The 25,715-nt window shown below is 40.3% G+C and overlaps 1 protein-coding gene across 3 annotated transcripts in view; it reads left to right on the forward strand.

Annotated features, from left to right (window-relative positions):
- The window catches only part of inpp5a (inositol polyphosphate-5-phosphatase A), a 528,339-nt gene that overhangs the window by 166,077 nt on the left and 336,547 nt on the right, over window positions 1-25,715 (forward strand). For all 3 annotated transcript variants that reach the window (XM_043712554.2, XM_043712555.2, XM_087998983.1), the window contains exon 2: window positions 9,597-9,638. In XM_043712554.2, coding sequence (XP_043568489.1) covers window positions 9,597-9,638 — 42 coding nt within the window. The remainder of the gene's footprint in view (window positions 1-9,596; window positions 9,639-25,715) is intronic.

The following is a 25,715-nucleotide window of genomic DNA, read 5'->3' on the forward strand; positions in this document are numbered from 1 at the left end:
CTCCAGCTATTTCCTTATCTCCCATCACTAGCCTTCCAGCATCAGTTTGAAGTGGCCCAATGTCTACTTTTGCCTGTCGTTTGTTTCTTATGTATTGAAAGAAGCTTTTACTATCATTTCTAATATTACTGGCTAGCCTACCTTCATATTTGATCCTCTCCTTCCTTATTTCTCTCTTTGTTATCCTCTGTTTGTTTTTGTAGCCTTCCCAATCTTCTGATTTCCCACTGCTCTTGGCCACTTTATAGGATCTCTCTTTATCTTTGTTAGATTTCCTAACTTCCTTTGTCAGCCATGGCTGTCTAATCCCTCCCCGGATAATCTTTCTTTTCTTGGGGATGAACCTCTGTACAGTGTCCTCAATTATACCCACAAACTCCTGCCATTTTTGCTCTACTGTCTTCCCTGCTAGGCTCTGCTTCCAGTCTATTTTTGTCAGTTCCTCTCTCATGCCCTCATAATTACCTTTCTTTAACTGTAACACCATTACATCTGATTTTGCCTTCTCTCTTTCAAACTGCAGACTGAACTCTACCATATTATGGTCGCTGCTTCCTAAGTGTTCCCTTACTTTAAGATCTTTTATAAAGTCTGGTTCATTACATAGCACTAGGTCCAAAATAGCCTGATGCCTTGTGGGCTCCATTACAAGCTGTTCCAAATAGCCATCCTGTAAGCATTCCAAGAATTCCCTTTCTTTGGATCCACTGGCAACATTATTTACCCAGTCCACCTGCATGATCACCATGACCTTGTTTTTCTGACATGCCTTTTCTATTTCCCAGTACATGTTGCACCTCTGGTCCTGACCACAGTTAGGAGGTCTGTACTAGAAAAGGAGGCCATGATCCCAAATCATGCTAACCTGGTCTGAGGTTGCCATCTGGAGGGGCAGAATCTCAGTTGTCTGGAGGGATGCACAGCAAAATAGGGAGAAGGTCAGTGACCTTATGGAGTCATAGACTGTGGCACTGGAAAAGCACAGCAGCATCTGAGGAGCAGGAGAATCGACGTTTCGGGCATAAGCCCTTCATCATTCCTGATTCTCATTGATTCTCCTGCTCCTCGGATGCTGCCTGACCTGCTGTGCTTTTCTAGCACCACACTTTTTGACTCTGATTTCCAGCATCAGCAGTCCTCACTTTCTCCTTTATGGAGTCATAGAGTCATACAGCATGGACACCAACTGTTCAGTCCAACCAGTCCATGCTGAACATAATCCCAAACTGAACTAGTCCCACTTGCCTGCTTCTGACCCATATCCCTCCAAACTTTTCCTATTCATGTACCTATCCAAATGTATTTTAAATGTTGTAATTGTACCCACATTCATCACTTCTCCAGGGTGTTTATTCCACACACAAACCACCCTCTGTGTAAAAAAAAATCCCTCATGTCTTTTTAAAATCTTTCTCCTCTCACCTTAAAAATGTGTCCCCTAGTCTTGAAATCCTACATTGTAGGGAAAGGACAGCTACCATTAACTCTATCTATATTCCTCATTATTTTATTAGCTTTTATGAGGTTGCCTCTCAACCTGCTACGCTCTAGTGAAAAAAGTCCCAGTCTATCCAGCCTTTTTTATAATTCAAACCTTCCATACCATCCTGGTAAATCTCTTCTGAACCCTCTCCAGCTTAACAATATCCTTTCTACAAGGCCTCCACTGCATCAGTATAAGTGTCACTAATCTCTCTCTTATATCTCGTAATTGCTCTATTTCTGCTACTGCACCCATTCCCACCAAGGCACATTCTCATTATTGCCTGCAAAATCTTCCCTCACTCACTGTCACACCTCCCGGGCCCAATACCATCATTAACCTTCATGCTCTCTGTGCCTCTCACTTACCCACGGGCCACCGCCCCACCTGCATCAAAATTAAAGCTATGCCTGACATTTTCTTCTCCCCTAATTCCAGGCATTCTCTCATGGCAGTAGGAAAACATTCCATATCAGAGTGAAAGGATGGTGGGCTACCCTACATTCAGCTCTTCGCCCCTTTATGAGGAGAGCATCGATTTGCTGACTGACAATGACCAAGTTTCTGGACTGGTGTCAGAGGCTGTTTTTAACTTGCTGTGCTGGGACCCTATGGAGTTGACTGAAGAACTGCTGACAATCATAACCATCTTTCTGGTTTTGTGTCTCTGCTAAATAGCACAATAATACAGATACAGTGAGTCTGGTTTCTCTGGCTGAGAAGGCAAATGTGAAAAGCCAAAGCAAGACAGGGATGCTGTGAGTGTCCAGCTAGACTCAGAGTGAGTGAGTGCACAGTGTCCTTGCAGAGGCATTACAATGATAGTTGCCAGTTCAGCACTTAAATGCAGAAGCGTACTATAAGGGAATAAGAGATGTACATCACAGTTCTTAGAAGCTGTTACATTTGGAATGCCAATATCTGTGGACATGGGTTGCAGATGACCAGTAGATGTTGGTGCCCAGTGTTCAATATGGAGGCCCTTTGAAGTAAGTCGCGTTCCCCCACTAAACTCCACGTTGAGAATTCTTCACATAGAACTGTTCAGCATGTTTGGTAGGATGGGAAGCTGAATATTAATGAAATGGGTTGTGGGATTAATAAAGTGTTTAGCAAGCTACGATCTCTCTTAATCTGCCAAGTGAGAATCAGCAAATGCATAAAAGGATGCAGCGAAAGAAAACAAAAGAACTGCAGATTCTGGAAATCCAAAACTAAAACCAGAAACTGCTGGAGAACTCAGTAGGTCTGGCAGCATCTGTGGAGAGAAAACTGAGAAGGAGACAGTGAATTGTTGCTGTTGACACAGAGTTGGGTGTCTCTGGACTTGCTGTCTGATTTTGCCATGAGTCTCGCCTAGCACCTGTTGCTTGATTCCACCCAGTGTCTTGTGTGCGGTGAGATTTGTGTAGATCCACCGCTTTCTGCCACTAATTTTACTGCCTTGCAAAGTGGGGCATTCTTTCTGATCTATCACTTATAGAAGATAGAAAGATAAGATTCCAAATCCATGCAGAGGTCTCAGCATATTTCAAATCCTGCTTCAAACAGCTGGGCTAGTGTTCAAATTCAGCCAGTGGGAGTTCTAGCTGTGGTAACAAGTCCCTCTTGTCTCAGGGTCTGTGTGAGCAGCGATGTGATTTTGATGGAACCTGTCATTGCTGACAGAAAGTGACAATATAAATGCATCCAAAACAGATTGCAAAGATCAAACTGCAACTAAAAAATTCCCCTTCCCTCCCTCCCAACCACCACCACCACCAACAGACCTTTCCCATCTAAATACATTTGAGTATTCCAATATGTTTTGACAAACAGGAGAAAATTCTTCACATATCAGTCTCCACCATTTATTGTAGTGATTAATTATTGGCTTTGTTTCTATAGCAGTAATCTAAATATGATTCTCTTATGTAAATACACTTAGTTGCAGTAGCTGCCTGCCTTTAATTTTTATTTGTTTAGTACTGACAACAAAAACAAAACATACAGGTAGAGAAACATACAGAACGAAAAAAAATGCATCTGCTCAGGTGTGGCTTTTATTTAAAATAAACAACAACATTATTTAGAATACATACAAATTATAAATGAAATAATCTTGTCTCTTTCATGCTATTGTAACTATCAAGGTGGATGGTAAAATACTGCTCTGAATCACATTTTCCACTGTACAAGGATTAATGTTGACAGCCAGTGAACCCAATGAGTAAGGATTGAGCATGATTGACAAGAGAATTGTCACCTTTCATATCCCATTTGTAAAACTGGCGTTGGTTTTAATGTTCTTCCTTCTGACCAGAATTGAATTTTTTCTGCTGACTGTAACGCACTGGCAACAGCAATTCACAGCTGAGGAGATTTATTCTGAGGTTTTTGTGCGTGTATACACAGTAGGGAAAATGATAGCAATTTTTTTTGTTAATGTTTGCAATGGAAAACAGTAATGGCCTGGCTTGTCATGAGCTTTATGGATTGGCCAATGAATAAGAGTACATGATTGTTTTGAATTTTGTCGGTTTGACATGACTTTGCCAAGTTCTACACTTGGAATGCTTCTCTTTGGCTACAGCTCCTCTCTGTTCATCCCTCTATCCTGTCAACCAACATGAACAACTTGGATTTTATAGGCTCCTTTTAATGTTGCTAATATGTCCCAAGGTGCTTCACAGTCACAATTTGCCAAACAGAATTCAACACCAAGTTAAAAAAGGAGATATTAAGACACAAGAATTTGGTCGGAGTTAGGTTTTCAGGGAGTATCAAAATGGAAGATAGGGGAGAGATTTGGGATGTGAATTCCAGAGCCTATGGTCAAAGCTACTAAAGGAAGACAGCTGAAGGCCCAGTTACCAGTGGCATTGTTATGAAAATCAGAAGTTTGGAATTGGAGGGCGGTAGGTATTGGACGAGAGGAAAGTACAGAGATGGAGATGAGTCAAGCCCTGAAAGGATGGCTGTATGAAGTTTGCTCCGAGTTAGGTATAGCATAACTTTGAAGAAATCAAAAAGGCAGAGGGTGGAAGATGAGAAAACAGCAAGGAGAGCACTGAAATAGTTTCCTCAAGGTAACAACGGTGTAGACGAGGCATAGTTGGTGACTGATAATGTTATGGAGTTACAAGTAGGTTACCTTGCTGGTGGAATCTACATGGGATCAAAGGTCAGCTAGGAATGAATAGCGCAGCAAAGTTCTGAGAGGTTTGGTTCAATCTCAGACAATGACCAAAGAGAGATGGAGTTAGTGTTGAGGGAAGAGTGTTTGTGGTAGTGGGCAGTGGGCTGGAAATTTCTGGTTGGATCTTACTGATCTAGGTCACTGATCTACGATCTAGGTTAGGAAACTGGAAGTGGATGTAGCCATTGAGTCCCATCCAATTAACTGTGAGTCCCATCCAATTAACAAAAATGATCAAAGTGGGTAGGTAGGTGCCTTGATCAGATGATCTCTGACAATGTCTTGTAAGCAGTCCCAGGTTAGGCTTACTGAGGCAGGCAGGAGGCTAGATGACTCTATGTGACTATGTGACTGGTGACTCTAAATAGAGACACTCAGCACTGACTACAATTAGAAATTTCACATAGTCACAGTTATCAAGATATCGGTTAGAGAAGGAAATCCTTCCCAGAGGATTGTTCAAGATTTTTGGCCATTGCAACCTAGCGGATGTGTTTCACGGTGATGGAGAGGAGTCATCAATCGACCACTGCCACCCTGCCTGGAAGCTGCTTCCAGTTCACTTCCAGGATCTGACCTCAAAGAGGGCCCTGTTCACCATTGGAAAGTTGTATGGCACTATCACCCTACCCATGACCACTACCCTACGCCTACTTGACCCGGTAATGGACTTGATCAGCCACTTGCCACTGAAAGATGGGTAGCTTTTATTGTGGCCACTTCATCTTTCAGCAAGGTCGTTCAGAGGCGAGGGCTTGCCAGGAAGGGTACCCAACAATTTAAGCCCAGGCATCTCTGCAGTTCTACCACCTAACCTGTCTCAGCTGGAAAATTCAGTGTTACCACCCAACCATCCATTCCCCAGGTGTCCTGGAACCATATCCACATGGTTACCCCAGCTCCCCAAAGGGATGCCATGGTTGTTCCAAAGAAATAAACTGAGAGCAGATTTGCTTATCCAGTCTAATAGTCCATACTTGGGCTTCCAGACATCAGGGACTTCAAAACCTCATTTCATTGGAGCTAGCTTGTCACTTAAATGATCATGGACCACCTCCAATCCCATCTCTGCAAAACATGTGAAATACTGGGTTCAGTGGTGCTCTTGAGATTCCTAACTACTTTTCGCATTTTTGGTCCAGTGGAAACTTTCAGCAACATGGCGATAATTGGGAACAGAGGGTAGCAGGGCACAGTGGTACTTTATGTGATCCAGCCTGATCATGTGATGAATAGCTAATTCAGTTTTCTAAATAAATATTCAAGTCTGTGTCATTAGTGAGAACTGACATGCACAAAAATACTTCCAAATGACATTTATTTGAATTCAAGGGAGTGAAGATGAAGATGAACATCATATTCTTTTCATGGTTCACCTATTGTCAACTTGCTCAAGCTATGCATGCATGGACTCCCAATATACCTAATGATCATTATTCACTTGTCTGGAGTGGCTGAGATAACAATGAATTGTAGCACTGCCTACTGGAGGCAGTGACGTTGCTTTTTTTAAAATTTAATAATGACCCATCCACCAGTTTTATATACAGAACAACCTTGATTATCTGAACATCAATTATCCGAATTTCTGATTATCCGAACAAGATCTCAAGGTCCTGTAAAAACGTTATCCATTAGCCGAACAATCTGCTATCTGAACTCTCAGTTATCAGAACAAAATATTCCCTGCCATCTCATTCGGATAATCAAGGTTGTCCTGTATTCCCAGGTGCATTCACCAGGATTGTCTGTCACTGTCCTGATTTTTCTCGGTCTATTCATGTAGCTGTGAGTAGCAAAACTAAAGTGTTCAAAATGTCCATGCCCAGGCTAATATGCCTAGCAGTGAGGCAATAATCACTCAAAACCAACTCAATTTGGCATGCCTGTATGCCTGGCACCAAATGCCAGAAGCAGCTATTCTGCTCTGAATGTTGTCATGTCAGGAACCTCCTGAGCGGACAAGCTGCCTTAGGGATGTCCTTAATGCATCTCTGAAGAGATCGAACACTTGTGCCGATTAATGAGAGTTTGCAGCTGACCAAAATGGATAAGGTTTATTCTGGAAGGCAATGAACAGGTTGGAGGATTTCGATGGGAACTTGCAGTCGCAAAAGTTAATCATCAGAGAGAGCACTCAAAGCATCCAGTCATTCATTTACCTAACCCCCAATAACACTTGCCTTATAATTGGCAGAATATGCATTTGACTTTTCAACCATCTCAGAACACATCTACCTGGAGTGGAAGCAAGTCATTCTTAATCTGAAGGGATGACCTAAGAGAGAAAATAAGAAAGAGCAATGGGATGTTGCTATTTGTTTCAACATCTTTATGACAAATTTTGGTTCCCTATCCAGCACTTGCAAGAGAAGTGCATCCATATGGACAACTGGGAAACACTGTGTCAGGCTTATCTGTGGTGGCTCCTCTCTCTCTTGAGTCACTTTGTCCACCATTACTCTCAAACTGGATTTGTATTTGAAAAATGTCTCAATTTCCAATTTAGTGGTTTATTGTTCTATTTGCTGGAAATTCATAAATTGAAAAGAATTCTAACCATCATTCCAATGATCAAACCACTCCAATATTTAGCCCAAGGTCTCTATAGTTGGAGGATTTAAAGTTAATACTGAACATAGTTCAGAATATGATTCATCATTTCAAATGTGCTGTGTTAAAATGTTATTATTTCACTGGGGAGCCGGATTCTGAGATGATTTGTATGGGAAGAAGGATCACTGCTGTGTATAAAGAACTGAAAAATTCAATCACTGTCTGTGCCAGAAATAAAACTTAGATTCTGCTATCATGGGTAAATTGAAACATTTTCATTGAAGACAATTTGAGTTTTTCGATGTTGCAATTTTTCAATGTCTTTTTTGTATAATCTTTATGCTCATTGAAATGCTAGAAATCAGTATAAAGCAATATCTGGCTGTCCTTCTATGACTGATTCTTGGACTGATATTATAACAAACGTTCTTAGGCATTGTATTATTGTCCAGGATATTTGCTGCCACAGTTTGTTTGCATAACACTAATCAATGCCACTTATTTATTTCTCTTTTTGTCACAGCGCAAGGTACTTGTGGAATGTGACTGTGGATGTAGACGTTATTAATATAATATGCTCTCAGTCCCATTTGTGTAATTGATGTAATTATGCATATCCTGTACACTATTCTTGTAACTTTTACTTGATGTATGTACGAGAAGTAACAATAAGAGCAAGGAATTAATGGCAATTAAATAGATGACGACGAAAGATAGATTATGCTGGGATTCAACAGTGTTTCAGTCTGCAGGTTATGACATTTTGGGTGGGTGCCGTCAAAGAGAGCTATTCAAAGACCCTAATTAGCCTTTTATCTTAAAAATGCAGATGTCATTCTGTATATTTCCAATATTTCCTGTTTTGCTTTTGGATTTCCAAACTTGCAGCGCTCCCCTGTTATCATCCTGACTCCAGAGGCAATGGCGCAGTTTTCCAGTGATTGCTATTATGCAGCATGTGCAGAGGGGTACTTCTGCAGCCTGTCCAGCATTCAGAAGATGCCACTTTTGCATTTCTTTAGTTCCTGGAATGTTACTTAAGGCATGAATTCAGGAATGTTTTCAAAAGTAACTTACAGCCCTACATCCCCACTGTCACTGGTGACTCAATTGTATGGATTGAAACTGAACTTTGCAGGTGACATTCACAATCCATGTAAAAAGTGAATCCACCCTGTAATGTCTGGACATTGGCATGGCCTTTGACAGAAGGAACTGCAATGGAAGACTGAAGTATGAACAGAACATTTGCGAACTATGTAACAGCTCCACAGCATCTGAACAGAAAAGAGACTGATTAATGTTTCAGACAAATGAATATCTTCTGATAAAATGTCTAAATCTGAAATGTTACCTTGTCCTTTTCTCTTTTCAGATGTTGATGGGAGTGCTGCTTATTTCTGGCATTTCCTGTTCTTAGTTCTTACAATGTTTACGAACATGGAAACATAGGAATTGTTGGATAGAGAAAGGTCAAGCTTCATCAAGCTTGCCACTAACCATTATTGCATATAATACAATGATCTTGGTCAAATAGTCTACTATAAATCTAACATTTCTTTTGTGCTTAATCCCTGGAGTAAAGGTATAGGCCACAGAGAAAATTAAATTATTTCAGCTAAACCCTCACACTTACTTTCAATCTAGCTTCTCTTTTTTATATGTGGACTCTAGAGTGGATACAGTCTTAAGTAAAGTAAAATAAACTATTACATCTGTCACCATTACATGCATTAACTAGTCTGAATAGATTACAGGGTTTCCAGGGCAGATGTGTGATGCTGGGCCTGGCTAATTGAGACAGGATATTATTCAAAAATCTAGGTCGTAAGAATTTTGAAGGTTTGATGTCTTTAATGGTTCAATTAGCTGTTGGATATAATCACTGTTATAACAATATAGCAATCTTACCATCAATATACAACAGTAGGGCATTTTTCTGTTCACTGTATTTGTGTTCAGGAAAAAATGATTCATATACACCCTGTGATATGACTGCCCTGATCAACATTACCAACTGTGCTGAGCTGTGTCCTGCGTGCAGATAATCTTAGGTGTATTCTTCTTTTAAAGCATAGCTCAACAACTACCAGAACCTACTCCGTTCCAAATATTCTCCTTCAGTTAGGAACAAGGCATTTTCTGTTGTTCCAGAGATAAGGGGAAGTGAAATAGTTTTCAATACAGGCTTAATGATGTGTAGTTCCATTTTGGTTAAATAATCACCATTTTCATTTTGATTATTGTACTTGCAAATTAAATAAAAGTTTTAGCAGGAAATTGGGAACACATGAATCATACGAGTTGTACAGATATGCGTTGTAGTACATGTGTATACTCTGAATAGTTTGTTTATTTTTTTTCCCTTGTATTTTACAGCCTGAAAATCTACAAAAGAACTGGCTTCGAGAATTTTATCAGGTAGGAATATTTGCATGGAATACCGAAAAGCACCCTTCCCCCACCACAGTATAATCTGTCAGCATTCTATGAAAATAAGAACAATTAAACTAAAATTCAAAAATGAAAGAAGTTATAGATTATTTAAAAAGTTGATTTGGTTATTCTTAAAAGGAAATTGGCTACATTTCTGAATGTAATGCATTTTCAGTGGGGAGCAATTACGTGTAATTAAATTGGTAGTGCAGTATATTCTGTAGCTGGCCAATGATATTTGCTTCTTCACTTATTCTGAAAGTGCTGGAGTCCAAGATTAGAGTTGACCTTTGTCCCAGTGGAGCATGCTCCGAAAGAGCAGTATTGTTACATGTTGGAAAATGTTGCTCTGAAGTTGACACTGTCGTCCTAATTAAACTTTTTCCATTCTTTCTATAACTGTGCACCAATTTAGCTAATCTTACTGAGTGTTACAACAAAATACAGTATTATTGCTGTGCTCATGAAATTTTATTAGTGAGAACTGACATGCACAAAAATAGCTTCCAAACGTTATTAAGGCCTATATAAGGTTTTATTTAAAAAGGCTTACTTCACTGCACGTCAACCAACATTAGTATTTCTTTTCTAATTATCTGTGACAGGGACTGAATGTATTATTTCTTGTTACCCAACATTTGTAATGCAAATTTATGAAGACCTAGTGTTGTGAATCAGTATATTTGTGATTCATGGTGGTTAGTGGTATGTTGTTAATACTGTACTATCTGAACTGCAATGTCCAGCACTCTCACAAGACTGGAATAGTAACAAATTTTAAACTCTGAATTAATCTGAGCAGTCAGCTTATATATATATAGAAACACATCGAGTTTAATACATGGATTAGGGTAGTGCTTGAACCACTGACAATGTCTGTATATCTCTTAAGAAATCGGTTGTTTTCATTTGAAGCCATTTGCTTGTCCATTATATTTTGGTTTATTCTATCAGATTGAGTGCCAGGAGTGGTATGGAGTTTAGTAACAGATCTTTCCCACTTCCATCATTGATAGTATTGTATTTAGTTGTAGTGGTGTTACATTCAATAAGGAACTGAATGTAATTTGAATTGACATTTTATTGTGAGGACTTAACTTGAAACATGAAAGGGAGCATTTGTTTGTAATCAGTAGCTGCAGATTATGTAAGTAGATGATGCATATTAAATAATTGCAGGTTTCATGATGTGTCTAATAGACAAAGCTGATCAAAATTGTAACCTCTCAAAAGATAGAATGCAATAAATGTGATAAAATTATTTAGGAACTCAAATAATGCAATGTACAGTGGCATTGTGGGGTCAGGACACGATTAGAACATACTAAGACAACTCCTCTGTGGTTGTGAGATTGTGATTGGAAGCTTAGCTGAAGAAGGGTTACACACAAAACATTGACTTCTCCACCTCCTGATGCTGCCAGGCTTGCTGTGTTCTCCCAGCCTTCTTCTTGTCTACCTTGGCTTCCAGCATCTGCAGTTTTTTTGTCTCTAACAGTCACCTTGAAGACAAGATGCAGAGTAGTATATGGGAAAGATCTGATGGGAGGGGCATTTCTCGCCATCAGTTAAATTATGCTTTGGTCCAAATTTATAACTTTTTTTGACAGTGAGGCATTTGGCCAATAGACTTTGGCAATGTGCTTGAGGAACCATCTGACAGGATCTACCATCACCTTTTCTGGCAATGACTTGAGGATGTTATGTGCTGACGGCTGCCTGATGGACTTGTGATTAAAGATGTTTAGTTACCCATCTACACAACTGGTAGTGCAGTATGGTCCAACTACATGTGGCAAGACCCATCCTTCATAACACAGTGGACAGTTAGATCCTCAGCATGTTTACATACTGTAATAAAGATCAGGAGAAAGATATGTTGACTTTTCAGCCCCTGCAACTCTGTGATACGGGTGCTTGTGCTTTAAGGGAGGCACACAAGATATTCATTAATTGGAACACCATCAACTCAGGTTAAGGATGCTCTTTTGAAGAAAATATTTACAATTTTTCAGGTGCTTTTCCATTACTTGAGCATTTAAACTGGCTGAGACCTTAATGTGTTTAGAGGTCATTCTGTCTTGTTGACTATGCTTCCCTGAGGTTGAGGTTCATCTCTCTTCAAGGTGGAAGGATAAATAACTGGATTGAACCGGACCATGCCCTGTTTGAGGCAGTTGTTCTGTGTCCTAGGTTATCTGCTACTCAAGATACTATTCAGCTTGAATTTCTGATCTTTCATTTTCATGCACCAGTGAATTTTTTCCTACCTGTTTACTTCCTCACCCTTCTTCACAAGGCAAAGACCTGAATTTTTGCAATGATTAAGAACCTCTCCGCCATCGTGAAAGTGACAGATGAGTTTGAAATTTGGAAGTTGAGCACACCCCTAACAATTTTTATGTGCATGATGAGAATTAAGGTTCAGTTACATTTTGTGCAAATGTGTTGCACATATTAATCAGCAGCTTCCTCCACTCATGTCTGACATTAATGAATTAACTATGTGAAACAAGATATTGTGGAGTCACAGAGCTATACAGCAGGGAAACAGACCCTTCAGTCCAACCAGTCCATGGTGAACATAATCCCGAGCTAAACTAGTTCCTGCTGCCTACTCCTGACCCATTTCCCTCCAAACCTTTCCTATTCATGTATCTATCCAAATGTCTTTAGAATCTTGTGATTGTACCCCCATTCACCACTTCCTCACGAAGTTCATTCCACACACAAACCACCCTCTGTGTAAAATAATTTGCCTCTTATGTCTTTTTTAAATCTCTCTCCTCTCACCTTAAAAATGTGCCCCCTCGTCTTGAAATCCCCCATCCTAGGAAAAGGACAATAACCATTAACTCTATCCATACCTCTCATTATTTTATAAACTTCTACCAGGCCACCTTTCAACCTCCTATGCTCCAGTGAAAGAAAGCCCAGCCTATCCAGGCTTCCTTTATAACTCAAGCCTTCTGTACCAGCAATATCCTGGTAAATCTCTTCTGAACCCTCTCCAGCTTGATAATATCCTTCCTATAACTGGGCGACCAGGACTGGACACAGTGTTCTAGAAGAGACTTCACCAATGTCCTGTATAACCCCGACATGACTTCCCAACTCCCGTACTCAAGGGACCAAGCAATGAAGGCAAGTATGCCAAATACCTTTTTAACCACCCTGTCTATATGTGGCATAAACCTTAAAGAAATATGTACTTGCACCCCTAGGTCCCTCTGAAGCCCTATCCTTGCTTGTGATACCCAAATGCAATACCTTGCATTTATCCAGATTGAACTCCATCTGCCATATTTAGACTATTGACCCATTTGATCAAGATCCGTTTGCAATCTTAAATCTTCTTGACTGTTTACAATGCCACCACTTTTGGTGTTATCTGCAAACTTACTAACCATGCCTACTATATTCACATCCAAATCATTTATATAAATGGCAAGCAAAGAGGACCCTCAATTGATTTCCATTACCATTGGTCACTGGACTCCAATCTGAAAAGTAACCCTCCTATATTACTCTGTTGCCTGCCAAAATAGGGTGGTATGGGTTGGCATGGATTTTGCATGGGTACTTTGTGGCATGAGAGCGCTGGTTATCTAGTTTATATTCTACATTAAAAAAAACACTCAACATGGTATCAGGGCACTGAAATAGGCCTTTCACCCTGCTATCTCTGCACCTGGCATCTTTGGGTTTGTGGAAATGTCACAACTTTGCAGTACTGACGCAGGAGTGAGAGTTTAGGCTAATGAATCCTTCGGTTTAGTTCCTGGAAGTTTTTTAAACTGTTTGGTGGGAACATGTTAAATATTAAAGCAAAATTTGAAGAAGAGCAAACATTTCTTCCAGATGCTGTCCAACATTTCTCCTTCAAGCATCAACAAAAGAAACAAAGGATTATCCGATCCATTCTTATTTTTGCTGTTTATGGGATTAGCTGTGTACAAACTGCTGGCTGCTTTGCTTCCATAAGTAGTCACTGCACACTTGAAAATCAGGTCATTTCAGGCAAAACAGTTTGAGACATTTAAACGAAGTGTCAGTAATGACTGAGGGCTCAAAATTTGTGGTCAAAAAATTGTTGTGATGAACAGGTTCTCACTTCTCTCAGTACACAAACGTTACTGAAAATTTAGGACAGGCAGACGTGCATTTAGAACGGGAAATCCAAAAATTGCATTCTTGAAGTTAACTTTGCAGAACTTGACTCTGCTTGAATCTCTATCAAACGACTGCAGACTGAATAGTGTGTAGTAATTATACAATACATATTAACTAAACCCACTAGTAAGGTAGAGTTAGAGCATGTTTGAAGCATTTAAACATTGTGCATATTTAACCGCCTGAATTACATGCCAGAGGTTATTTTCCACACAGTGCAAACAGTTGCCACACAATTGTTCTGACACTGAAAATTGTCTATTGCAAATGTGGTGTCGGAGTCCTTCCGTTTGCATGTTACCTGATACATATTAATTTTAAAGATTTCAAAAATCTTTGCTTTTCTTTCTCGATGTTATGTTTCTTTTCCAGTCCTTGCAGAGTTAATTGTTCTATCCTTCAATCTAATTTCCTAATGTCATGTTTCCCTTGCTGTGACATTATCAGCCCACGTTTAGAGCCATATTATCAAGATTTGACGGGCATGGACAAATCACAGTTTGTTGCCCTGCATCAGCATTTATGGGGCTGTTGTCATACAAATCTTTCTCCTTGCTTTGACAAAGCAAGTAGCGTGTGTGAACGTTGTAAGAATGTTAAACTGGAATACTAACTAGTGTAAAAACTGTGCTGTAACATGGTGCTAATTAGCAGGAGTAATATTCATGATTTATTCTCCATTGCCTCAGCTGCTTCTTGAAAGGTACTCATTTGCTTTATATTGTCGGTGTCTCAAGCCTCGCCTTCTCTACTCGGTGTTAAGGTAACCAGCTCTGGTTACACATGTTCCTGGTAGTTTCATGACTTGGCCTTCTGCTGTAAGTGCCTCAACCAGGTTTCCCACCTCCAGTACCATTATTATCTACGATTTGGAAGTGCCAGTGTTGGACTGGGGCAGACAAATTTAAAAATCACACAACACCAGGTTATAGTCCCAACAGGTTTTTTTGGAAGCACTAGCTTTTGGAGTGCTGTTCCTTAATCACCACCTCATTATTATCTAGAATTACAGAGAAATCAGCACAGACTGGCCGACAATAACATTACTGCTCTACTCACGCTTCCTGATATCCTTTGGTGTCCACTTTATTTCCTTCATCACATCCTTGTCTAGCCACCTGTTTTTTTTAAGTGGATGTGAACTATCTCAGTTTCTTCCTGTGGTGACAGTTTCTACATTCTGACCACTCTTCAGGGAAAGAAGTTGGCTATAGATTTCCTATTTTGATTTATTGGTCACTATTTTATGTTGGTGACTTCTTATTTTGCTTTTCCTGGCATGAGATTAATAAAGACAGGTAATGAAAAAAATGAGAAAAAACACATTTTTGGAATGTTTGTCATAGGTTGCTTATAGAAGTGTCTGGCCAGTCAGTCTTAATTCCTGACCCATGAGGACAACACTGGAAGGTTGGAAATCCCGATCCAGTAAACCCAATTTATTGATCCACTTAAAAGGGCAGAATTCCACTAATTGCACCATTCTTGCCCAATGTGGCATTTGTGGTTGGCACAGTGGTTAGCACTGCTGCCTCACAGCGCCAGAGACCTGGGTTCAATTCCTGCTTCAGGCGACTGACTGTATGGAGTTTGCACATTTTCCCTGTGTCGCGTAGGTTTCCTCCTACAGTCCAAAAATGTGCAGGTTAGGTGAATTGGCCGTGCTAAATTGCCCGTAGTGTTAGGTGAAGGGGTAAATGTATGGGTGGGTTGTGCTTCGGCGGGTTGGTGTGGACTTGTTGGGCCGAAGGGCCTGTTTCCACACTGTAAGTAATCTAATCTATTTATTTTGTTCGTGATTCTGTTGTAGAGTCTTTAAAGTACAAGAAAAAAACTTGCGGAGAACCAGAAAGTGCTGCTCAAAATATTCCCGATAGATCTATAAATCAGCAAATTAGATTATATTGAGTTGTGTAAACTTGAGATTGCTTTGACTCCCCTGTATATACCCACCATGGGAAGGAACTTGCCTTTCGTGGTGTTCTATTAACTCTTATCAAAGTAGACTGAACTCAAAGTTAAGAGTGTTAAGAAGGAGCACAGAAAGTTCTCAAGATAGTGTTGTAGAACAGAGGGACCTTGGAGTGCAGGTACGCAATTCTTTAAAATTTGTATCACATATAGACAGGATGGTTAAAAAGGTGTTTGGCATGCTTGCCTTCATTGTTCAATCCTTTTGAATATAGGAATTGGAATGTTATGTTGAGATGGTACGGAACATTGGTAAGGCCACTTTTGGAATACTGTGTCCAGTTCTGGTCACCCAGTTAAAGAAGGATATCATCAAGCTAGAGAGGCTTCAGAAGAAATTTACCAGGATGTTGCCGGGTATGGAAAGTTTGAGTTATAAAACAAGGCTAGAGCTTTTTTACATTGGAGCATAGGAGGTTGAGAGGTGACCGGATAGAAGTTTATAAAATAACATGAGGTATAGATAGAGTTAATGGTAGTTGTCCTTTTCCTAGGATGGGAGTTTCAAGACTAGGGGGCACATGTTGAAGGTGAGAAGAGAGAGATTTAATAAAAGACATAAGAAGCAAATTTTTTACACAGAGGGTGGTTCGCGTGATGACTGAACCTCCTGAGGAAGTGATGGATGCGGGTACAATTACAACATTTATAAAACACTTGGATAGATACATGAATGGGAAAGATTTGAAGGGAAATGGACCAGGAGCAGGAAGGTGGGACTAGTTTAATTTAGGATTATGTTTGGCATGGACTGATTGGACTGAAGGGTCTGTTTCCGTGCTGTATGACTGTATGACAAAAACGTTCTTCAGTAAGTGGCCTGCAGGCATTAATACAGCTTTGCTTTTCCTAGAATGACAGCTTTGCAGTGATTCATGACTTGAACATTCTGTGAGAAAAGCTAACTTTCCATTTTATTTGATTTAATCTTAATTTAATGAGCTGCAGTGGTGGCACCATGGAAAATGTGATGAAAAATGATCAAAAATAGAAGTAACCCGGTTATTGATGTCACAGTGGCTCAGTGATTAACACTGCTGCCTTACAGTGGTAGGGTCCTGGGTTCGCTCCAGCCTTGGGTGACTGTCTATGTGGGGTTTGCACATTGTCCCCATGTCTGTACCCAGACCTGGTGCTCTGATTTCCTCCCACAGTCTAAAGATGTACAGGTTAGGTGCATTGGCCATGCTAAATTGCCCATGGTGTCCAGGGATGTGTAGGCTAGATTGGTTAGCCATGGGAAATGAATGGTTATGTGGATAGGTTGGGGAATGGGAATGGAAGGGATACTCTTCTGACAGTCTGCGCAGACATGATGGGCCAAGTGGCCTCTATCAGCACTGTATTTTATAGTTTCTGCAAAATGTGCTTTTAATGATCTGGATAGCTATGAAGCTTGCATCTTTGTTTTTGTGGGTTATTTATGTCTTTGATTTTGACATTTTACTACTCTGAATCAGTTAGCTGATTTGAATATTATAAGCGTTAATGGAAATTCTATCCATATAAGTTTCTCAATCCGTTTCATTGCCAAGTATGTAAATCATTTCGGTTAAAATAATTTTCTCCCTCCCTTTTTCTGGAACATGATTAACCTGTTACTATAATGTAAATTTGGGGATGGGAATAATTCTGAATTTCATCACAATCTTGATTTCAGTTTGGATTGTCACCATAATAAATCTGCTTTGACACCAAGAAAAGCCGGGTGTTATATCAATATTTGGGACACAAATGCCAATGATATATAATTTGGCACTGAAATGCAGGTTGAGTAGGCTTTGGGGAGCCTACGTTTTCACACCCTGGTCTCAGATTATACTGCAGTGATAGTTTCTCATATTTCTTTAACTTACCTGACTGCATAGAAAGTATTGTTCTAATGTAATGGAACCCTTCCAGTAAAATGATAGATTATATTAGATTAGATTAGGTTACTTAAGATTAAGTAATTTCTTAGCATTAAGAAACATTTAATGCCTCAACACATTCTAAATACCCTATGATTTGTTTGTCCTTGTATGTTATGTTCTGGCTGTACAGCTCATAAAACCAAACTTGTCACTGTACTTAGGTACATGTGACAATAATAAATCAAATCTAATCCAATCAAATACATTCAAATGCACTTTCCTGAAAATTCAGTACTTTTGAAGTAAAGGCAGTACTGTAAAGTTGGAAGTGTGGGCATCCAAGTTTCAAACAAGCCCTACAAATAATAGGACAAAAGACCAGTTAATCTGTTTTAATGGCTTTAATTTGGAGATCAAATATTGACCGGGACACTGGAAGAATTTTTCATTTTATTTTGCTTGCATCTGAGAGGGCAGAGGGAACCTCAATGGACCATTTTCCCTCAGTGTGCTGCTGGGGTAATGAGCTAGACATAGTAAGGGGTGTGGTGCTAACCTCTCTGTGCTGGAATAGTTGCGGCCAGATGGGCATTGTACCAAAATTTCACAATTGATTTCAGCTCAACTCCTGCAATTTCAGGAAGATGGAAACAAGCCTGGCTGTGTTTGCTGTAAAGTTTGGATTTGTGGATATCTAATGAAGATAGGATTGGATCTGATATCATGATCCCACCAGTCTGTCTACATGTGCAGAATAATCCCGATGGTTCAGGTACACTTCAGTCACACCTTAGTCATCATGATACCTTCAAGTTATGGAGAAGAAACAAAAGTCAACAGACTGGTGTAGTTTGGGAGCATAGTCAGTGTTGACTAGTTGGACCGAAGAATTTGTTTCCGTGTTATATATAATTTCAGCAGAGGACCTTCCCAACCATTCAAAGTGATGGAATCCATTTGGCTGTATATGAATGGAATGAATCACAAACTACTGTGGTGAGAAAGAATGGAAAAGAAGATACAAGAAATTTAATGCCATTGACTGGGGTTCTCACCCACCTACTGGAGAATCATTAGGAATGCTGCATTAGTCAGTGTCAAGCCTCTCCAGGGTTTAGCATTCTAAAGCAAGAAATGTCAGTCAAAGGATGGCAGCTGTCCCCTGCCCATCAGAGCCACTGGGAGCAAAGGAGCATGTTGGTAATGTCCCCACCCTCTTGAAGGCCAGGAGACTGAGGCCGGAGGTGAATGAGGTTGGAATAGAGGGATCAGGCAGTGGGTCACTGGGTGCAGGAAGGGAAGTGGTTGCCACTGATCTAACACTGGATTCCTTTGCCGGGCACTGTGTGTTTGAATGAGGCTGCATTCATTTCCCCAAACTCAGGAAGCCCAGGAATAGACCAGTCAGAGTTTGTTTTTTTGATTTGCCAACGTGGCGACTTGCTGCCTGCCACTGATTGAATACCAGTAAAAGGCAGGTCGACCCCTAAATTGTCCACTTTTACACCTCAATTTGTAGCTGGGGCTGAAGGCAGCCAATGAGGTTCCCCTGCTTGACTTTATCAGATGGAAGCAGGAAGGTAGTAGCAAATACTTTGCACACCTTCTGATGTTACTAAATGCCACACTATCTCCAAATTCACTCCTGGGAGCATTAAATACATCCAAAGGAAAGGAGAATTACTAATGCCCCTAGGCGTGACACTGCAGCTCTTACAATCTGCAAAACAACTTGTACTGCTTTTAATCATTTTAATTTTTTTAATGATGTATCTTCTTCATGACACTAGCACAGGAAGTTGTGAATTGAAATCATTGATTTCAGTCTGGAACCAGAAACTGGTGCTGACTCCACCTGGATGTGCAAGCACAGTGCTGTTCTGCCTGTGATTTCACCTGGATGTGCAGGCACAGTGCTGTTCTGCCTGTGATTTCACCTGGATGTGCAGGCACAGTGCTGTTCTGCCTCCACCTGGATGTGCAGGCACAGTGCTGTTCTGCCTGTGATTTCACCTGGATGCGTGGGCAGTGTGTCATGGGGGAACTGTAGAGAACCACCAAGAGAATTGAAGAGTTCATCAAGAGGTAGGTCTAACAAAAAACTGTGACACTCAGAAAGCAAATTCTTGAATGTCCCTGAACCTCAGGATCCATGGCTCTTTATACCTTTGTAATTTTTTTTTTAGCTTATAAGCATGCCCAACTGTGTTAGTAAGAATTACCACACTCCAGCTACACAATAAACCAATGATATTAGTTCCCAATATCTCTTTACTTCTGCCACTATTGTTTTTCCTACATTCTACTTAATATTATTCTAATGTCAGATTAGATATTTTACTGCCACCTTTGCTACAATGACCTTCCATCTCAGACTAACCTGTCATGATTAGATATTTAGCTACCCCACCTACTACAATGGTCTGCTGTTCCAAGTTGACTCTACTAACTACTGATTTAGATATTTATTATCAAGGGTCTCAAGCAGGCTGACTCTACTAATTATTAATTAAATATTTAATGTCATGTCCTAAATATTTATTGTCACGACCTGTACCAACCTGCCATGATGATATTTAGCAGGCGAAGCTGACTTTACTAATGGTTGTTACCTTAACCTTCCATAGTAACCTTTCAGCCCCAGTCTGACTCTGCTAATTGGTGTAGTAGCATTCCAATATTCTTATCCCATCCTGCCACAGTGACATTTTGACTAATGTAGCATTCCACAGACCCCTTGTAACATATTGCCAGTGGTCTTTATGCTTTAACCCTTGCCATGCTTTCATGCTCTTTATTTTCCATAAGTGCCACACTGCTTGTGGCTCCACCTGGATGTGCCGGTGCAGTGCTATTCTGTCTGTGGCTCCACCTGGATGTGCCGGTGCAGTGCTATTCTGTCTGTGGCTCCACCTGGATGTGCCGGTGCAGTGCTATTCTGTCTGTGGCTCCACCTGGTTGTGGAGGTGCAGTGCCACTCTGCCTGTGACTCCACCTGGATGTGCAGGTACAGTGCCACTCTGCTCACACCTTCACTCAGCGCTGCTCTCCCCCTCTCCAATTCCTTCAGTACTCTACTCTCCCATTTTCCTCTTCTTTTGGTTCCCCATGCCCCCACTTGGCAGTCATTTATCAGTCTATTTGTTACCTTCCTGGTTGCCCATATCTGACCATCGTCTGCTTCCCTCGAGCCTTCACTCTCTGGGCCAGTGAAGAGAGAGGCAGTATATCAATAAATAATAGGGAAGCAGTGATGACTTGGGAATGGGCAAGTGTTGGGAGAGGTTCAGTGTGCAAATCATGATCCCAGAATCTGAAATGATTCAAGACATTTACACAGCATTCATATTTTGTTCCTCTGCAGATACCTCACTGTTTGCAGTGGCATCACAAGGCACAGTGATTACAACTGCATTGGCAGTAAGTGCGTCCCTTGTAATTGTAGTGTGAGATCATGTATTTAGCTAATGACTAAAACTCTCAGCTGGATTTATTCTGGTATTTTCAATAGTTTTACCAATTTGTCATTATCACAAAATAATTGAAATCTGATGAATGGAACTGAATGGGGTAAATGATTGTTGGAGCATGTTCAATGGAATGTACATTGTACATTCAGAATTTTCTAAGTGTTTTTAGTTTAAGACAGATTTATAAGTTGAGAATGCAGTCTTAAAGAAGAAAGTATTTATTTAACAATTGGTCAAGATGCAGGTCGAAAGCTTTATCCTGTATGTAGAAGATTACAACAGGATCTGGACCAGATGGGCCAATAGGCTGAGCAGTGGCAGATGGAGTTTAATTCAGATAAATGCGAGGTGCTGCATTTTGGGAAAGCAAATCTTAGCAGGACTTATACACTTAATGGTAAGGTCCTAGGGAGTGTTGCTGAACAAGGAGACCTTGGAGTGCAGGTTCATAGCTCCTTGAAAGTAGAGTCGCAGGTAGATAGGATAGTGAAGAAGGCGTTTGGTATGCTTTCCTTTATTGGTCAGAGTATTGAGTACACGAGTTGGGAGGTCATGTTGCGGCTGTACAGGACATTGGTTAGGTCACTGTTGGAATATTGCATGCAATTCTGGTCTCCTTCCTATCGGAAAGATGCTGTGAAACTTGAAAGGGTTCAGAAAAGATTTACAAGGATGTTGCCAGGGTTGGAGAGTTTGAGCTAAGGGAGATGCTGAACAGGCTGGGGCTGTTTTCCCTGGAGCGTCAGAGGCTGAGGGGTGACCTTATAGAGGTTTACAAAATTATGAGGGGCATGGATAGGATAAATAGACAAAGTCTTTTCCCTGGGGTCGGGGAGTCCAGAACTAGAGGGCATAGGTTTAGGGTGAGGGGGAAAGATATAAAAGAGACCTAAGGGGCAACTTTTCACGCAGAAGTTGGTACCTGTATGGAATGAGGTGCTAGAGGATGTGGTGGAGGCTGGTACAATTGCTACATTTAAGAGGTATTTGGATGGGTATATGAATAGGAATGGTTTGGAGGGATATGAGCCGGGTGCTGGCAGGTGGGACTAGATTGGGTTGGGATATCTGGTTGACATGGACGGGTTGGACCGAAAGGTCTGTTTCCATACTGTACATCTCTATGAGTCTATGACTCTAAATGGCTGATGAAAATTTATAAGTATTGAAAACATTACCTATCATGTACAAAATAGTGATTAGGCATGAACTCAGCAAAGATAATTCAATATTTTCACTAGCTGTAGGAAAGCACTGATAGAAAAGTGCTTTGAGAATGGCCATGCCCCTGAGCTCTTCCAATCTAATTTGAAACCAGGTAATTCAAATGTAGAATATCACAGCAACAAGGGAATACTCACCAGATTGTCGCCCATTTAATTTAAATAGAAATCTGATAATTGGCTATTTAACATCATTTTACAAGAATATAATAAAGGAATGTGTGCCTATTAGAAAATTGCCTCGGGTCAATGATCTTAATGAAAAGCAAGGTTATGCAAACATGTTCCTTTTTTTTACACAGCATTGATGTTGGCCAAATCCATCGACTGATGCCAAAAACAAGCATAGTTAAAGACTGATTCTGTCATATGGGCTGCAGGAAACAATTACATTAAATCAAGGACTTGCCTCTCATCTACCCTCACATATCTTTCTCTGCTGTCATCCTCGTTTCATTTTGCCATGGGGCACCTCCCAAAGGTTTCATTCAATCTCTTTATTTGGAACATGATAGCATGAAAGAGAAGGCTTTAGAGGCAGAGCTATATGTAATGGCCTTTCTTATATCTGCGGTCCCTAGGTTAACAGAATGGATGAATATCCCTGTCACTATGGATTCCGAGATAACAATACGGTCCAGATGTAAATTTGCTCACTCAGCTGGAAGGTTTGATTTCAGATGTTTCATCACCATACTAGATAACATCATCAGTGAGCCTGCAGTGAAGTGCTGGTGTTCTGTCCTGCTTTCTGTTTATGTGTTTAGGTTTCCTTGGGTTGGTGATGTCATTTCCTGTTCTTTTTCTCAGAGGGTGGTAGATGGGGTCCAAATTGATGTGCTTGTTGATAGAGTTCCAAGGAAACCTAAGCACATAAGTAGAAAGTGGGACATAGCACCAGCACTTCACCGGACGTTCGCTGATGATGTTATCTAATATGGTGACAAAACATTTGAAAATGAACCTTCCAGCTCAGCAAGCAAACCGACATCCAGAACTTCAAACTGAGCCACAAATCTTCTCAAAACTCGCTAACAATGTGTTCTTTCTTTCTCTCATTCTAAAACAAAATGAAAAGATACAAGATTGGACACAATGTGTGAAATTGTGAGATTCTGAATGTGAAGATGGTAAGAATGTGATCTCACTGGGTTTGAACGAGGAATGTGTAGTGATTGTAATGAAGTCAGCCAGGCAGAAATCAGAGAATGAGTTTCCTATTTGGAGATGTTAATCTGGTCCAATCTGGGAGTCCTAGCTGATAGATATAAACAGGAGTGTCTGGGGTTCTATTCATTCAGAGTTGGCTTTGAGGATGCCAGACCAGTGTCAAGTACTATGTGTGCGTAAATAAAGGGTGGCTTGGTTTCAGAATACCAGCCTATCTGGAGTTATTTCAAAATGGACATGGATATACTGCATTGGGCATGAATAAGTGATCAAACTGAACGAGCTACTATTGCAGATCAGTCTTTTACTATGGTGTACAGTCGGTTTGGCTATAAAGCATGTTTCTTCAATGCAAATTGACTTTAATGTGATTGAATAATTTAGATTATTATTTGTAGAACACAAACTTTCATTACTTGTATTGGCTAAAATGAGATTCCAGCCCCGTTAGCTTCAATGGGGTGACTATTATAGGATTTTCTTATAAAGTGAAATCATGCGAGCATGGAGCTGTTGCATTATACGGCACAGTGGCTCAGTGGTTAGCATTGCTGCCTCACAACGCCAGGGACCTGGGTTCAATTCAGCCTCGGGCGACTGCGTGGAGTTTGCACATTCTCCCCGTGCCTGCATAGATTTCCTCTGGGTGCTCTGGTTTCCTCCCACACTCCAAAGATGTGCAGGTTAGGTGAATTGGCCATGCTAAATTGCCCATAGTGTTCAGGGATGTGTAGATCAAGTGCATTAGTCAGGGGAAATGTAGAATAGTTGGGCAATGGGTCTGGGTGGGATACTCTTCGGAGGGTCAAGGTGGGCTGAAGGGCCTGTTTCCACACTGTAGGGATTGTATAAAAAAATTCTAAAGGTGCCTATTTGCTGAGCACATGGATACTGTCATGTTCAGTAATTTGACAGTTCATCATCTGGTTTCTTCACAACAGGAGACATTTTCCTTACGGGGTCAGGCTGGGCTGGCAAATTAACTAACTAACAAAAATGCCCATGATTGTTATCAGTGCTAGTTCAGTTTGTTGTTTCTTGAATCATTGAATCAGAATGAAATGTATGGATTGAATATAAAGCGGTTGTCAGCCTCATTTTCAGAAAACAATCTGCGCAAGAAGGTATTGCAAGGCAAACTAATGTCAAACACTCAAACCCAGATTTCACAAATACATTTTGTGATTTGATTTCTGTTTTAACTCCCTCCTCCACCACCAAAACAACAGTAACATCTCTAACTGTTTAGCCACAATAAGCAGCCAACATTGATCTAATGAAGTACCGAACTGTATAAGAAACTTGGATCTTATTTCAAGTTTGAGAAGCAGCAAGTACATTAATTAACTCAAAGAACTGACATGGAACATGTTGTTTAAAATCATTGACAAAGTAGTTTTAGCAATTATCTGCTGAGAACATTCATTATTTCTGAAATTCAACATCTTACTTGTGAAGGGTTTAAAGCAATCAAAGCTGAATTGTAAGTGACAGAACGTAAGTGCTCATCACTGAGAGAGATCTGAGGGGATGGTACCCATCAGACACAGTCGATGAGCTGTGCTGTCTGATTCTAGTATAAGTCCTAATTTCGGATTGCTGTTAATCAGGTCGAAGTGCTCTTACAAATGTCCCAGGAGGAGAGGATTGAGCCAGACTGTGATTCCGCCCAGAGCTTACTGGCACTAGATATTTACACCATGTGGACGTCGTACAAGAAGAACACTGACATCTGCAAATTGTCCTCTGATGACTGATAGCATTAAAAAATATATAGCGGAATGACTTACTGCTAAAAAAACAATGTAGTCATTAATTGTTGAATAATTGTCATAAGTTATTCAGACGGATGGAATAATGATTTTGAAATTTTTTTAAATGCTGGTCAATTGCTAATTGTTACAGCAGAGTGGTACCAAGAAAGAGGATGCTCTGTGAAGCCATATCTGCACAGGTGAATCTTTCTTCTTCTTGTACTTAATTAGCAGATAAGTATCAAGGCAATAATCTTGTATAAGGATTTGGTTAACAGAAATATGTGTCGATCAATTTACTAACATTTTGTTAATTTACTAAGAAATTGATAGCGGTTGTATAAAGTTGGAGAGCTTGTCCATTTGTATAAGCTTCCTCACTGCCAGTTGAGTCTGAATCACATTATGAACTTCATCATTTTCTCTCCAGTGATGTATGTAGGAAACA

The sequence above is a fragment of the Chiloscyllium plagiosum genome, unplaced genomic scaffold (assembly GCF_037043375.1).
Source record: "Chiloscyllium plagiosum isolate Xiang-an unplaced genomic scaffold, Cpla_swu_hap1 HiC_scaffold_22, whole genome shotgun sequence".
Taxonomy (NCBI): Eukaryota; Metazoa; Chordata; class Chondrichthyes; order Orectolobiformes; family Hemiscylliidae; genus Chiloscyllium; species Chiloscyllium plagiosum.